At 36.2% G+C, this 16,799-nt stretch overlaps 1 protein-coding gene across 1 annotated transcript; it reads right to left on the bottom strand.

The window, feature by feature from the left end:
- Positions 1-9,685: 9,685 nt before the first annotated feature.
- On the bottom strand, positions 9,686-12,695 carry ABCI12 (cobalt ion transmembrane transporter). Its single transcript, XM_078996533.1, has 7 exons — positions 12,087-12,695; positions 11,587-11,703; positions 11,194-11,430; positions 10,939-11,103; positions 10,781-10,856; positions 10,425-10,489; positions 9,686-9,938 (listed from the first exon to the last, which is right to left on the bottom strand). Exons 1-7 carry the CDS (start codon positions 12,441-12,443, stop codon positions 9,786-9,788), a joined length of 1,170 nt encoding a protein of 389 aa, XP_078852659.1. The 5' UTR covers positions 12,444-12,695; the 3' UTR covers positions 9,686-9,785.
- Between the last annotated feature and the right edge of the window lie 4,104 nt (positions 12,696-16,799).

The raw sequence follows: 16,799 nt of genomic DNA, 5'->3' as shown, positions 1-16,799 counted from the left end.
ATATTTATCTGTTATGTTATGTGTCTTGTCTAGGATCGTTCCATGTGAACGGTATTCCAGTTCAGGTGTTGTTTGATTCGGGAGCCACCACATCATTTGTTTCTCTTGCACTTAGCAAGAGGTTCCATGAGTCTTCCAGCATGTTGGATTGCCCTCTTGAGGTTGAGATTGCGGACGATCGATTAGTGCGAGTATCAGAAGTCTTCAGGGGCTGTGTTTTAAGGTTGTTCGAGGAGCACTACCTGGTAGACTTGGTTCTCATACCTCTGCGGGGGAACAAGGTTATTATAGGCAACGATTGGCTGAGCCCCAATGGGGCAGTGATCGACTGCACGTAGCAGTTAGTTCGGATCAGGACCCTGAGCAGAGGAGAGCTGGTGATTCAGGGTGAGATGCCACAGGGCAGACCGGCCTTATGTGCAGCAGTGACGGCTAGGCGCTACCTACAGGAGGGTTGCGTTGGGTATACCGACTATGTTATGGATACCCGGGAGGCTGGTAAGGCATCAGTGGGCGATGTACCGGTAGTGCGAGAGTTCGCGTATGTATTCCCAGAGGAGCTGCCTGGCGTACCCCCGGAAGGACAGGTGGAGTTCAGGATCGACCTAGTCCTTGGTACGGATTCGATAGCCAAGGCACCATATCGGTTGGCTCCTCCTGAGATGCAGGAGTTGTCTATGTAGCTGCATGAGTTGTTAGACAAGGGATTTATTAGGCCAAGTAGTTCGCCATGGGGAGCCCCGATTCTGTTTGTCAAGAAGAAGGACGGATCGTATCGCATGTGCATACATTACCAGGAGCTGAACAAGGTAACGGTGAAGAACCATTACCCACTCCCGAGGATAGATGACTTGTTCGACCAGCTTCAGGGAGCATCTTTGTTTTCCAATATAGACTTGCGATCCGGCTACCATCAGATGAGGTTCAGGGATGAGGATATACAGAAAACCGCTTTCCGGACTCGTTATGGCCACTACGAGTTCGTGGTGATGCACTTCGGGATCACCAACGCTTCTGTCACGTTCATGGAACTCATGAACCGCGTGTGAAGACCGATGTTGGATCGGTTTGTGATAGTTTTCATTGACAACGTCTTAGTTTACTCCAAGATGCAGGAGCAGCATGAGGAGCATCAGCGAGAGGTTTTGGATACCTTGAGGAGGGAGATCTTGTATGCCAAGTTCTCCAAGTGCGAATTTTGGTTGCACGAGGTGCAGTTTCTTGGGCACCTTGTCAACCAGAACGGGAAATTATTTGACCCGGCCAAAGTGGAGGTTGTAATGAGATGGGAGGTTCCGAAGTCTCCATATGAGGTTCGGAGTTTCCTCAGGTTGGCAGGCTATTATTGGAGATTAATTCAGGACTTCTCCAAGATAGACGTACCTCTGACCCGATTGACAAAGAAAGTCATTGTTTTTTGTTAGGGGACTGAGCAGCAGGTAGCGTTTGAGACTTTGAGATAGAGATTGTGCGAGGCGCCGATCCTCGCCCTGCCCGAGGGTGTGGAGGATTTCGTGGTGTATTATGACGCATCCATTTCGGGGTTGGGCGCAGTTTTGATACAGAAAGGGCATGACATTGCCTACGCCTCGAGGCAACTGAAGCCTCACGAGGCGAACTACTCGACGCATGATTTGGATTTGGGGGCGGTCGTCTTCGCCCTCAAGATTTGGCGACACTACCTCTATGGGGTTCGTTGTACCATCTACACGGATCACAAGAGTTTGAGGTACCTCATGGATCAGCCGAATGTGAACATGAGGCAGCGCTGGTGGTTAGATGTGGTGAAGGATTACTATTGTGAGATACTTTACCACCCGGGGAAAGCCAATGTTTTGGCCGATGCGCTTAGCTGTAAGATAGCGTCGATCAGAGATATCTGCATGAGGATGACCGCGGTGACTCCATTGTTGGAGCATATTCGAGAGGCCCAGCAGAAGGCTATGAAGGAGGAACATCGGAAGAGCGAGCGTATTGTGGGAAAGGTTTCCTCATTAGATTATGACAACCGAGGGTTATTGATACTGCATCATAGGGTATGGGTTCCCTATCATGGGGGTGTGCGCCAGATCTTGTTGGAGGAGGCGCACAAATCCCAATTTTCGATTCATCCCGGGGCGACGAATCCCAGATCTTGTTGGAGGAGGCGCACAAATCCCAGATCTTGTTGGAGGAGGCGCACAAATCCCTATCATGGGGGTGTGCGCCAGACTCCGGTGGTAGCTGGGATACCTACTTTCTATTAGTTGAGTTCTCGTACAATAACAGTTATCACATGAGTATTGAATGCCCTCCTTTCGAGATGTTGTATGGGAGAAAGTGCTGGGGTGAGGTTGTTCAGAGGTTCATGGGGAGTACCGAAGTGGTACTCAAGACTACAGAGAGGATCCAGCATGTTCGGATCAGGCTTCAGACTGCTTAGAGTCAATAGAAAATCTATGCTGACAAGCATCGATCGGATCTAGAGTTCCAGGTCGGGGATATGGTGCTCCTGAAGGTGTCGCCTTGGAAAGGCATCATTCGATTCAGGAAGCAACGCAAGTTGGGCCCCAGGTACATCGGTCATTTCAGGGTTGTGGCCCGAGTGGGCAAGGTGGCATATAGACTGGATCTGCCAGCCGAGCTTAGCCAGATTCATAGCACCTTTCACGTCTCCCAGCTGCGGAAATGCTTGGTAGATGATTTTACAGTAGTACCTCTCGAGGATGTTCGGGTGGATGATAGCCTGAACTACATCGAGTGGCCAATAGCCAATCAAGATAGGAAGACGAATAAGCTGAGGAATAAGGAAGTAGAGCTAGTGAAGGTTCAGTGGCGGCACCGTAAGGGCTCGGAATGGACTTGGGAGCCGGAGGATGAAATGAGAGAGCACTATCTCGAGTTATTTTCAGTCGCAACAACGAACTTCGAGGACGAAGTCTAATTCAAGTGGGGGAGATTTGTAGCATCCGGGATTTTCCAGGTATTATTGCAATTCATTATAGTTAAGAAGTGTTGTGGTGTGGGCTAGACATGACTTTTTGGGCCTTGCTAGTGGGTTGAAGGAGTTGCGTACGTGGGGCATACAATGTCGAGTACGCCCAACGTACTCGTGCGAAGGAAGCGCGGAGGTCAACCACGTACGCCCAACGTACCAAGAGTACACCCAGCGTACGTGTGCAGACCCTTAAACCCTAAAAATCATAGTTTCTCCCTATATAAAGAACATAACCCATGTTGGTTCAGCCCCCCTTCACTCTTACCCAACCACCACGAAAACCCTAGCTCCCTTTTGTGTGCCTTTGTGTTCTAAAAAACTTTTGAGAGTTTTTGTGTGTTATTCTAGTAAGAGAAGAAGAAAGGAGTTTGAAGAATGAGCAAGGATCCACCAAGAGCTTGTAGATCCAGAGGTTTGACACCATTTCTGACTCTTTTGAGGTACCAACTATGACATCCCCAAATTCACGGCCATAAAAGACCGATTTGTTTATGCTTGCTTTTAAAATCAGAGTAATCTTTTAAAGAAAACAGTTGCGGAATTTGTTCCCAAAAAAATATATGACAATAACTTATCAAAACATTTCTCAAAGAGAATGTATTTTTATTTAATAATAAAACCTCGGTATGTCATGTTCTAATACAGACATATAATCATAAATAGAACTTACATTCAGTTACACTAATGGTTTATATCTCCTTTAAATCTCTCTGTGAAATATGTCTTCATATCGATACCTGTGATGCAAAGAAAACTGAGTAGGTCAGGCTTGGGAGCCTGGTGAGCATATAGGGTTTTCATCCCACAATGTTATTTCATATATTTATAAATATAGAACATCCAAACTTGTACAATTTCACCATATAAAGGCAACTCTTATCCCACCCCACCGATCCTCACAACGACACGATCTAAACTCTCGTATCTAAAATTTTCCTCTTTACCCGATCCTTACTCACGGATCTAAAACTATCGTCTTCACCCGATCCATACTCACAGATCCAAAACTAACATTTTCACCTGATCCATACTCATGGATTTAAACTAACCTTTTCCCTGATCCATACTCACGGATCTAAAACTAACCTCCTGATCTGATCCATACTCCCGGATCAATAATTGTACTAAATCCATACTCCTGGAATAGGAACAATTAACTATACCTTAATCCTGATCTGATCCATACTCCCAGATCAATAACTGTGCCCAATCCATACTCTCGGACTAGGGACAATTAACTTAGTCTTAATCCATACTCGCGGACTAATAACAAATTTTATCTATTTACCTGATCCATACTCCCGTATCTAAAACTAACCTCTTGGTCTATTCCATACTCACGGATCTAAAACTAACCTCTTGATCTCATTATCCAACTCATCCTTTTATTACACACCAATTATCTCATCTACCCATGTTATACCCAACATATTTGTAGATATAAAATACATATATAGTTTAACTCATTTAAAAACTATATAAAACATCCATTCCACACTCATCTCAAATAAAACACAACAATATATAAACACATAGCATGTATTTTATAACAAATACTTCATATTTATGTGTTAGAAGAAAGTAACCACACACTCACTTGATTAGAAGATGATCAGACAGCATTACGGCTTGTAGAAGTAGTATTCTTTGGTAGATCTGGAAGATCTTCACAAAAACCGGGCTCCTCGAGGGCAGAGCTTCGGCTCGGGAATCGTACTTCTCAGGATCTTCGGGGCTTCGAGACTTGCTTCGGGGATCGGGAATGATACCAGGGCTTCGGGATATTTCTTGCACGAAAAACGATGCAAAAACGCGAGAGAAATGGAAGAAATGAGCAAAGAAAAATCTTAGGTACGCTGGGCGTAACCTGGATAAGCCCGGTGACTCACCCCCCCCCCCCCCCTTTTGGATAATATCCGAATTTTTATTTAAATTAAATACTTTAATTATTTAATAAACTTCAAAAATTCATATCTTCCTCATACGAGCTCCGTTTTCGACGTTCTTTATATCCCCGAGTAGGTGAGACTACGATCTACAACTTTCGTTTAGACTCCGTCGTCTAATTTTGACTTTATTTTTATTATTTATTTTTAGTTGGCCGAGATAGGAAAACTCTGTTATAAATTCATAACTTCTTCATCCGATGTCCGTTTACGCCTATCTTTTTATCGTTTCACTACTATTAACGAGATCTCCGATTCTCGTTTAGATTTTTCGGCTAAAAACCGCTCGGTCTCAAATCGAGTATTCGGGCTGCATACTGCTAAGTCGAAACTTAGAAAAATCATAACTTCCTCATACGAAGTCAGATTCGGACGTTCTTTTTATGCACGCTCATGGTTTAACGAACTCTAAAACTTTTGTTTAGATTGCTAAGGCTAAATATCATTCTAACGTAAATTCACTTTTTACGTCATTCAGCGTCGTGCCGGTTCTGTCGCGAAACTTCGACAAATCATAACTTCTTTGTTATAACTCGGATTTTGGCGTTCTTTATATGTACGGAATCCTTGTAACATATACTATAACTTAGTTAAGGTTACTCATTCTAAATAATCTTTTATAAAAAATTCATTTTTGACACTTATCATCTCTAAATTGATTACGGGCGTTACACAAGTTCCATACTTGACTATAGCATGCTTAGATTTGTTATTTGGGGTTTCTATTATGCTTTTTGGACCCCATAGTTAGGAGTGTTTGAGTATTGTTGGTTCCAGAGCTTAAGAGCTGTCCTTTTGGACTCTTGGAAGCACCTAGAGTCATAAAAATCGGATCTTGTTGGTTAAGCCAAAACCATGCAAGGGCTAGATGGTCATAAAGTTGGATTATTGGACCAAAATCATGTTTTTACCCCACCCTTGCATGCAATCACATAAAGTTTGTGACTTTATGGTCTAGGAGGTTTAAAAGTGCCTGGATCTACATTTTAGACGTGAGGGCTTAATGGATTAAGTCAAGAATGAAGTCCCAAAGAAGTTGGCCAGTACGTTGAGCGTACTCCATGGTATGCCATGCGTACTAGGTCAACTTCCCGTATGTAGTCAATATCAGCGTACATTGGGCGTACGTGCCAGGTACGCTGCACGTACGCTTACAGAATGGATTTCTTGGGTTTTGGGCCTTAGAAGGTTGGGCCTGGACTTTTGGGCCCCATAGCCCACTGTAAAGCGTAAGTTTGGGCCTGGGAATCTGGAGTTAGAAGCATTGGTCCCTTGGGCCATGTTGGGCCATTTGGATTATTTTGTTTTGGGCTAAAGATTTAGTAGAATTTAGGAAAAGGCCCATTTGAAGAGTTGGGCTAAATTTGGAAAATTGGGCCATTTGTGGATCTTTGAGAAGTCAAGATGGGTTAAGGGTGTGTTGAATGTAATACGCTAGAGTGGGGTCGTTTGAATGTTATCAAACCGGACCAATGGTTAAAATAGTTATTTTACCCCCCCCCCCCCCCCCCCCCAAGTAATGTTATAAGACTCTAATTAAGTGTTATGTGTCTCTGATAGCCAGAAGCCATCAGAGGAGCTGTTAGAGATTCCTTCCTGCAAGTTTAGACATGCAGTATCATGAGGTGAGTTACCTTCCGTTAGAAGTGTGTCTAAGGCCACAATGTTGACCCATTGGTAGAAGTTCGTAATAGATAACTGTCTGCGTGATGATTATTTGGTATGCCGCTATTTATTCTGTTATATGTGCCAGTATGTTATGTTTTTATGTGGAAGTGGTAGGGATGAAATAGTCATCGGTATCCGATTGAAATAGACCGAAGGGGAGGCTAGCACCCAGATATGCTAGGCAACTATCCGGTTGAAATAGACCGAAGGGGAGGCCGGCACTCAGATATTCTTGGTTAATTATGATATTGTATGTGTGTGGTATGATGCGGGAACTCACTAAGTTCATTGATTACAGTTTTCAGTTTTGTTTCAGGTACAACGAAGGGGAAGGAGTCGGCGCGGTAGCTATACATCACACTCACACAAGATTCCGCATTTTAGATCTATAGGATTGTACTCTGATTTTATTGCTACTTATGATATGAGACATGTATGATGGTTTATGGATTTATTTTGATATCGACAATGTTTTCAGTAAAATATTTTATAATCTACTTAATTGAAAAACTAAATTTTGGACTCGAAATTTGGGATGTTACAAGACATTAAATATATATACATACATGCGGTGCAGTTTGATATTATATGAAAGGGGGAATGGTATTTTGCGTAATTTTAACGGAAAACCGCAAAAAAAGTCTTACATATTGGTCTAATAATCGATTTAGTCATTATATTTTTTTATTCAATTAAGCCATAAAAACCGGTAATCTTATTCAACTTAACTCTTTTACCCGGTCAACAGGTCATCCGACTTTCAAAAATTACACATTAGGTCCAGATTTCAAATTTTTATAACAAATTTGATCCAAAATTTAAATTTTTTGCCCAGATTTTAAACTTTATTACAAATTTGGTCAAAATTTTACCCTTTTGGCCTAGATTTATGAAATTTGTTATGAATTCATCATAACTTTAGTTTTTTTACAACTTTTTTTCTCAAAAAAAAATCGAATATGTTTTTTCTTTAAAAAAATCATATTTATACAAAAAAAAATCATATAAAAACTCAAAATACCTATTTTTAAAAATAGGTATTTATTAAGTACATAAATATATATAAATTCGTTTTTATAAAAAAAAAAAAAAAAAAAAAAGTATACAAACATATATTTTACAAAAAAATAATAATAAATAAATCTATACAAACACCTATTTTATTGTAAATATATTTGTATACAAAAACATGTTTATAAAATAAAAATGTATACAAAAACCGATTTCATAGTAAACGTTTGCATGTGTGTGTGTATTATGTGTGTGTGTGTGTGTGTGTGTGTGTGTGTGTGTGTGTATATATATATATATATATATATATATATATATATATATATATATATATAAGCCTTACCCACACCAAACAATGGGTGTGAATAGTTTATTTCAGTATTATTTCTGTTCGGTAACATGTATGACTTGGCACCCAACTTTGATACGAAGGTAATAAAAAGGTAAACCCCTAACAGTGAAATCTAAATTTCTTTGAAATGTAACTTATAACTTGGAAATTAACCAATTTTGATATATTATTTTGGGTTTAAAACAATAATATAACGTTGTGTGAGTTGAAGAAAAAAAATTCTATGACAATAATGTTTGTTTTTTAATTTGAAAACATACATTTTTTTTTATTGGTGATCAAAATTCCTTTTAAATTTTGAATAAGAGTTATTATTTTATGGTATTAATTCTTATATAACTATTATTTAGAGTATATATTTTAAAAGATAATTTAATTGTCAATAATTTACTTCTCAAATGATGTTTTTTATCAAAAAGATGTTTGTATATTTTTTTTATAAAAAAATGTTTGTATACATTTGTTTATAAAAACGTGTTTGAATATATTTTTATAAAATATGTGGTTGTATAAATTTTATATATAAACGTGTTTGAATACAAATTTGTTTATTATAAAATATGTGTTTATAAAATATTATATAAATATATTTTTATAAAAGAAATGTCTACAAACATTTATTTGGGTATATATAAATATGTTTTTACAAGATTTATTTATCAAAACATAGATGTTTGTATACATTTTTTCTTGTAAAATACGTGTTTATATATATATATATATATATATATATATATATATATATATATATATATATATATATATATGTATATATATATAATAAAAATAGATTTGTATATATTGATATACTTAATAAATACCTATTTTTATAAATAGATATTTCATATATACAAAAGTTATTTAAAAAGAGTGAATTTGTAATAAAATAATCTAGGCCAAAGATGTAGATTTTAAACCAAATTTGTAATAAAATAATCTAGGCCAAAAATATAAATTTTGAACCAAATTTGTAAAAAGAAACAAATTAAAATCTAGACCAAAAATGTAATTTTTAAAAGTTGGATGACCTGTTGACCGAGCAAAATAGTCAAATTGAATACGATTACCAGTTTTTAGGACTTAAGTGAATTATATATATATATATATATATATATATATACTAGGTGTGTGACCCGTGTATTACACGGGTTTATTAAAAGCTCCAAAAGTAAAAGGTGTGAGCAAAAAAAAAAAGACCATTCATGCATGTTTTGGTAAATCACATAGACCCTTTATGTAATTTAATCTTAATTAACCTATACTAATAAAATTAATTAATATGAATTCACAAATGGAAGGTATTATCTATATTAATATAATTATACATTAATTAATATATTAATAGAAAGAGAAATTCACAAATAGGAAGTTATTATGTACATTAATTAATATATTAATAAAATTAATTAATATGAGATGGTATTTAATAGGTGGAATTTGACTAAAAATGAAAATTTCTATAAAAATGACAAGTGGATATTAAATAATTCAAAAAATCTAGAAAATTACAAGTGTCAAAATAAATAAGAAGAGGACATGTGGCAAAATCATTCTTATTTATTAGGATATATATATATATATATATATATATATATATATATATATATATATATATATATATATATATATATATATATATTATAAGTCCAACATGTAAGGATTTTTTTGCAGTTTTCCCTAACTTTAACGGGTCTTTGTTACCAATTAAAGCTATGCGTATCTCCACATTACTAAAGAAAAACATAAAGAAGACATTTGGCTTCTTCAAATGGAGAATAAAGTGCAAATATACAGACGTTAATGCATCATCACTCATTCTTGTTGAATCCTTTCAGACAAACATATATTCAGAGAAAGCAGCAGCAGCTATAAGTCCAATTAGTGTGATAATGGATACAATATTTGTGATTGTTGAGGAAGAAGCCGATGAGAAATAAATTTTGTGGGAGTTGCAATCACCCCTAAACCCTCTCACATTCATTGCCTACATCAACACCAACACTAAGTAAATTATAAATAAAATGCAAGATATAGCAAACTACTTTCCTTTCATTGTAATTTTAATTGTTTTCTTATAATTTTGCCCCAACTCTTTTTACTACTCCTTGACAAGATTTTCTTTACAAATTGTAAATACTAATATGTAACAAAATATGTTTTTACATGTTTTTCACAACCTTACATGCATGAAAAAAGAAAATCAGAACATGCATAAAAACAAAATATGTAAGAGAAGGTTGGAAATCATTGTAAAAAAAAAAAAAAACAAGTTTAAAAACTAAACCTGTAAAAGAGTTGGGGCAAATTTGTAAAAGGATTAATACTTGGGTCAAAGTTGTAAATATGATGATATAATAAACAAATCAATAAAAATACATTGCTATTTCTTGCATTTAGCCATTCTAATTCACTGAAAAATATAACAATAAAGACAACAATCAAGAAGAAGTGAAGAACAAATAATTCAAACCTGGGTTATCTGCTCCGCATGATTAAAAATATTTTTAAAGATCCGACGAATATACGTAAAAAAAACTGCAATTTCACAAGAGAAAATTGGATAATTTAAATCATAAACATATTTGTCTTTATCATTGAAGAGAGTTGGAACTTAGTCTTCAAGATCCATGAGGTTGTGTTAGGCTTTCTAGGGCTATTAACTATTTTCGATGATAAGGGCATTTACGTCTTTTTCATAGATCAAGAACAAATCCCTATCACACCTTATTCTATCTTTTTGGGTGGGATCAACGAGGTTTTGTTCTGTCATGTCATGTCATATCATATCATGTCATGTCACATGATGTATTTGAGATAAGGATTTACCTTCGACTGTCTCCATAGTAGCCAGTTGTTTCCAATTTATCCTCCGTGACACAATCCCCAAAGCAACAATCCGAACCTACCATGAACATAGTAAATTTTACACAATTTATGATTCGATTCTTTCTAATAATAAATCTCAAAAATAGCATCCACCTCACCTCATCAAATACTAAGTTGATAAATCTCAATGATAGTAGAAGAGTAAGAATAACTTCAGCAACTGGGACACCAATATACACCAAAGGCTTCATAAACCATTGTAGAGCAAATGCTAGTTGTTCTGGTGTAGTAGTTGTCAAACAAAGACTTGCACTTTGAAAAATCTACAACCAAATCACAACATAGGCAATGTGTACTTTACTATTATTATCTTTTACTCATAAGGTGATGTTTTAAAAGTTAAAGAAACTTACAGTGAAGGTTAAGCAAGCAGATGTGCTAGCTACAGATAATCCTTTTCTTGTAAGTTGCAAAGGTCCTAATTTGAAGAGTAGATATGAATAACCTTGAAAAGATGATGGAATGTTTGGTAATCCCATCATTGAAGGTGGTGGTGTTCTTGATTGAACAACCATGGGAACACTATCTGCACCCAACCCTAACATTATGAACAGAATCCCAGATAACAGGGCAACTCTTCCTAGTTGATCCTACAAAATAGTATTTGGGATTCAAGAAAAGAGTATGTTATAAGGAAACTTTGTTATGTTATGATGATGGAATCATGGAATTTTCTATAAAGTTGAAGAATTTATATTTTTTGACATTATTGGGTATAAGAAAAATGTTAAATGGTGATAACATACCATCCAAACTTGTCTTGGTAGTATCCATGCAGATAATAGAGCAAGAAAAGAGATTAATCCAAAACGCATGTATATATGAGATCTTGCAGGTAAAACAACTAACACAAGAAGCCATGCCTGCAAAAAAAAAGAAATATAGGAACTTTAAAGAGCGGAAAAAGATGTATTTGAATCTTCCTGTGAAGTAATTGTTATGCACACTAGAGAATGAACTAACTCCATTAATGAGAAGTCAATGGTATCGGTGCCCTAAATTGCTTGAGATAACCAATTTAGGGTTGAAATTGAGATTTCACAACATAGAATACACGAACAAACCCATCGAAATCATGAATAATACCGATGAATTTATTGAACTAATTCGTTAACGGGCATAGAATGTAATGAAATTTAACATTGGGAACGAAAAACAAATTGAAAACAGCATACAAAGTTAAAAACCCACGACCCAATTGAACACACTTGCGAAAAGAAGTAGTGTTAAAAATAATGAAGCTAACCAGTTTTATTCTGGGATCCACGGAGTGCAAGAAAGTAGTGGGTGAAGATATGAACTGACAAATTGGACTAGAAGTTGCCCCTGCAATCGACCTGAGGATTTTCTCAGCTGAGATAATATTTTTTGGTAACAGTTTTTCCCATTTCGGTGGATTAGAATCGCTATTTTCTGTACATTTGATACGGGTTTTAAACAGGGTTTTTCGGTTGTGAGAAAGGGATGAATAAGTATGCTTGGGAATGTTTGGGGTTTGGGGAAATTGATAATGATGAATGAAGAACATACGGGGATTTTGAGAAGAGTGTGAATGGGATGCGAAATTGGTGGTTGGGTGGAGTTGGAGAAGTGGGGTGTACATTTAGATGGCTGTCTACAGAGAAAAGCTTTGCTTCAATTTGGCTTACACTGCAGAGGTGGCTGTCATCGCCATCTCCGTGAATTTTTGAAGGAGCGATGAACGTTAAGAACGATTCTACGTCGCTGTGTGGCCGTGAGCGTTTATGTGTTGATATCTCCGGCGGTAAGTGATGGAGATGAAACGGAGTCAATATTACTCTTCAGCGTGGCCTACTTGGAGTCCAAAGTTCGAAATCTAGAGCCTGAACATTTTTCATAGAGCCAAACATTTTTTTCTATTTTAAGTAAGAGAAATTAAATATGAAGAAAAAATAGTTAGAGTAGTAATAATGTTTTAATTTTGTTTATATTAAATCTCTAATGATTTTTTTATATATATTATGTCAGCAATGTTATAACCGTTTAAATATTATTTCTCTTACCGTTTAAAAAAATACATTTAAATGGTTTAACAAATCACGTTGGTGTAATATGTATAAAAAAAGATCCTATAAACGTGGACAAAACTTTATTATTATCTTAGGTTATTAACCATTAAAAGCTTTTTGAATAATTACATAAATGGATCTTACGATTTACAAAAAAGCATAAATTTAGTATTTAGCTTTTTTTTTTTTTAGGGAAAATGACTTGAGAGGGTAAGTTACTTTTTGAAATGTACACATTTAATCCTTATTCTTTTTTTTTTTTTGTAAACTAAACTCTTATATTTTATTAATATGTACACAATATATTCTTTTGACCGGCTTCTATGGGTTTTGCTGATGTGGAAGCACACGTGGCACTAACAACAACTGCATAAAAATTAATTAGCTTAGTCACTCCTTATAAACGAATGTTAACATCCAAAATCAGGAAGAATCACATTCAAACTCGAACACATAGTAGATAAGAGAAGTGGGGAATTCGTAGACGAAAAAAAGAAGATGTCAAGTGGCTCAAGAATCTCCACGAGTTCAAGCAATCAGAGATTAGATAAGGAAGTCCTATGTGATTATGAACTCCCTTCAAGAATTCGTACCTCCAAGACCAAAGATAACCCTGGAAAGAAATTTCGAGTGTGCCCTAACTCATTGGTAAATACCAAAATTGATTTTATTTGTCAAATCGCATCAAGTTTCTTCTTCTTACCTTCTATGTTGTTGATTTTATTACTACATAAACCAGGGAAAAAGTTTAAATTTTGGGAATGGATTGATGAAGAACCTGAGAATATGAAGCCCATTGCAGAAGATACTCTTTCGGATTTTGCAGATTATCTTAAACAAGTTTTAGAGGATGTGGCATCTGTTAGAGAATAAGTGAAACAGTTGAAGGTTATGATTCAGATACTGATTATGTTGGTCATTGTTAAGGTTATGTTTTGGGGTTGAAGATATGTTTGTGGTGGTTTTAAGGGATTTTGATGTAATAGACTTGTTGTGTAATTCTTGTTTATGTAACTTTATGTTTATGTAATGGTAAAGTTTATTGCTATTATATATGAATGTTGATGTAATTAAGTCAGTCAAATGGAGGTAAAACCAAGACAAATTACAGGAAAGATTCTTTTATAGACAATTAGATGTAAAGACAAATAAAAGTGGATGACAAAAGGCATCAATCCATTTAATAATTACAAAATATAAGCCCACCAGTAGGGGTAATACAGTGATTTAGTTCAAAAGATTCGACAAGTACATCAAAAGCAAACAACTAGTAGGAGTAATATAGTAATCAAGCTCAAAAGATTACCCCACACTACATCAAAATATATATCATATGCATTACCCCACTACATCATAACCTAATTAATCTAAGGTCACAGGTTTGTCTTCGTTGCATCCAGTTCCATCCTTGACTTTAACATTTTTCTGAAGACCAATTTCTGTTATTCTTTCTGAAAACTTTCTCACCCTACCAACATCATTCAAAGGAACCTTCTTCACAAGACTTCTCTTCACAAGGACCCTTCTTCACAGGACCCTTCTTCACATGAGCTTTCTTCACATGAATTCTCTTGACAGGAGCTGGAGTTGAATGACTTGGAGTTGTTGTGCTTGGAGCTGGAGTTGGCTTACTTGGGCATGTGGCTTTGTTGTGGCCAGTTTGTTGGCAAATGGTACATCTTAGAGGAATGCCTGCCCTTGACACAGTATGCCTTGTGTGCCCACTTAGCTCTCTTTCTGCCTGATCTATTTTCCTTTTGACACATGGCCTGCCATGTAACCTCCTCTTTAATGGAGGCAAAATAGTATGAAGTCCTTCAACATATGGCCACTCAGAATTGTCATTGAGTGGATGGATGTTATACTCATAGCTACTAAGGAAAGAGGCTTTAGTATAAGAGTTTTATACAAAAGCCTCCACATCTAGGTTTAATGATGAAATTGTTGATATGGTATGTACACATGGAATGCCTGTGAGTTGCCAGCTTCTGCATCCACATGCCCTCTGATTCAGATCAACAGCATACCTCTTATTTCCTGAGAACACTTCAAATTCTTTGTAGCCACTCACATAAGGTACCCAAAATCTATCAATATACAAGAAGATAGTCAGTTACCATTATAAAACCAATGTATAAATAATGAAATAGTTACTAACCTTTTCAATTCTTTCAAATCCTCTATTTCCTTTCTGATACTTGGGCATATGTCCAAATCCCAACTCAAACCACTTTGCTTCTACATCCATAACCTCTGCATTGCCCAACATCTTATGTCCTTCAACATTGTTATCAATGGTTTCCTTCTAGCATCAAGTACAACAGAATTGAAACTTTCAGAAACTCCATTCTCTACTGCATCACAGTCCATACCCTCTCTAAAAAAAAGCCTTTGACCAACACCTTGGATCCCTGTCTATGAGATGGTCATAAGCCTTCCTTTCCAAGGACTTAATCTCATTCATTACTGCTTCAAAATTTGATACAGTTGTTGCATTCACAACCCTCCAAAATGGTTTAAAGTACTGTTCTCCTTTAAATTTTTTGTGGAAATTAGCTAGAATGTGTCTAGCACATAATCTATGCTCCACACCAGGAAGTATTTCCTTCACAACTTCAAGTAATCCTTGATTCAAATAATAAAATGATTAGTTAATTAAATGATCAAAATAGTTAAAGTTAATTGAAAAAAATAGAATGATTACCTTGTGGCCATCTGAGAGGATTGTAATGCCATGACCATTCCCCCCAATGTCTTCCATCAGGTTTTCCAAAAACCATTTCCATGTCCTTTTATTCTCAACATTGACTACTGGCCAAGCTAAGGGATAGATGTTATTATTAGCATCTCTACCCACTGCTGATAAGAGCTCCCCTCTACAAACACCCTTAAGAAAGCAACCATCAACCCCAATTACCTTTCTGCATCTATGTAACCACCCATCTACAACACCTTTAAAGCTAACATAAAACCTATAAAACACCATATTACTATCATGTTGTGGCTCCAAGAACACCTCAACATGTGAACCTGGATTAGCCCTTCTGATTGCAGCTGCATGATCCCACAATTTGGCATAATGTTCTTTCAAACTTCCCTCAACTTCAGACAATGCTAACTCTTTTGCATTCCTACATTGCCCAACACTCACATTAATGTTGTATATCTTAGATACTAGGGCTTTCATTTTCCTTAAACATAGTTTAGGACTCTCCAAAACATCATTCACAAATTGTTTTCCTATCCACTTATATGTTACAATTGAACCAAGTTTGAATGCCCTAGAACACTTGTGCTCTGTTATAAGAGACTTAATCTGAAAAGTGTGTTCCTCTTTTATCCAGGAAGTATACAATCTAAAAGGGCACGTGGGATTCTTTCCTTTACAACACCTAACTAGCAACCTAGTATTGTCATTCTTTTCATACCACAGATCATAACCATTTACTACAGCATAACAACTAAGAGAGTATTTAAGTTTAGCAGTAGTAGAGTATTTCATACCTAATCGAGGCTTCATCTGATTCCATTCTTGAGTATGATCATGTCTTGGGTAGATAGGTCGTATTACATTACGATCTTCTTCAACCAAGTCATCATTCTGTATTGGACAAAGTTTGTTGAGGAATGGATCATTGAAATTTCTTTTGAGAGATATAACTTCATCGTCCTCTACATGTTCAGTTTTCAGACCATCTTCTAAAATGGATTCCACATCATCAATAGAAACCAAATCTTCATCTTCAAGGTCTGCTTTTTCCTCCTGAATCCGATCAAACAAAGGCTCATGATGATGATCCACATACACATCGAATCTCTTCTTTTCATTCATATATTCAAGAAACTCGTTAAAATCACAGTCATTTCGAATAGCATGTAATCCCTCCGACAACCTTACTTCATGTGGACAGTAATACACATCTTTGCAT

Source organism: Lactuca saligna, chromosome 5 (genome assembly GCF_052625555.1).
Source record: "Lactuca saligna cultivar CGN05327 chromosome 5, ASM5262555v1, whole genome shotgun sequence".
Taxonomy (NCBI): Eukaryota; Viridiplantae; Streptophyta; class Magnoliopsida; order Asterales; family Asteraceae; genus Lactuca; species Lactuca saligna.
The sequence above is the reverse complement of the archived record's forward strand: the minus strand, read 5'-3'. Positions and strand labels throughout refer to the sequence as shown.

What these genes read in the sequence shown, in the direction of transcription:
- ABCI12 (XM_078996533.1), bottom strand. Translation starts at nt 12,443, where the DNA reads ATGTACACCCCACTTCTCCAACTCCACCCAACCACCAATTTCGCATCC. An exon ending in TACCAAGACAAGTTTGGATG is followed by an intron (nt 11,431 to 11,586) that starts GTATGTTATCAC and finishes ACTATTTTGTAG; the next exon opens with GATCAACTAGGAAGAGTTGC. An exon ending in CTGCTTGCTTAACCTTCACT is followed by an intron (nt 11,104 to 11,193) that starts GTAAGTTTCTTT and finishes ATTTGGTTGTAG; the next exon opens with ATTTTTCAAAGTGCAAGTCT.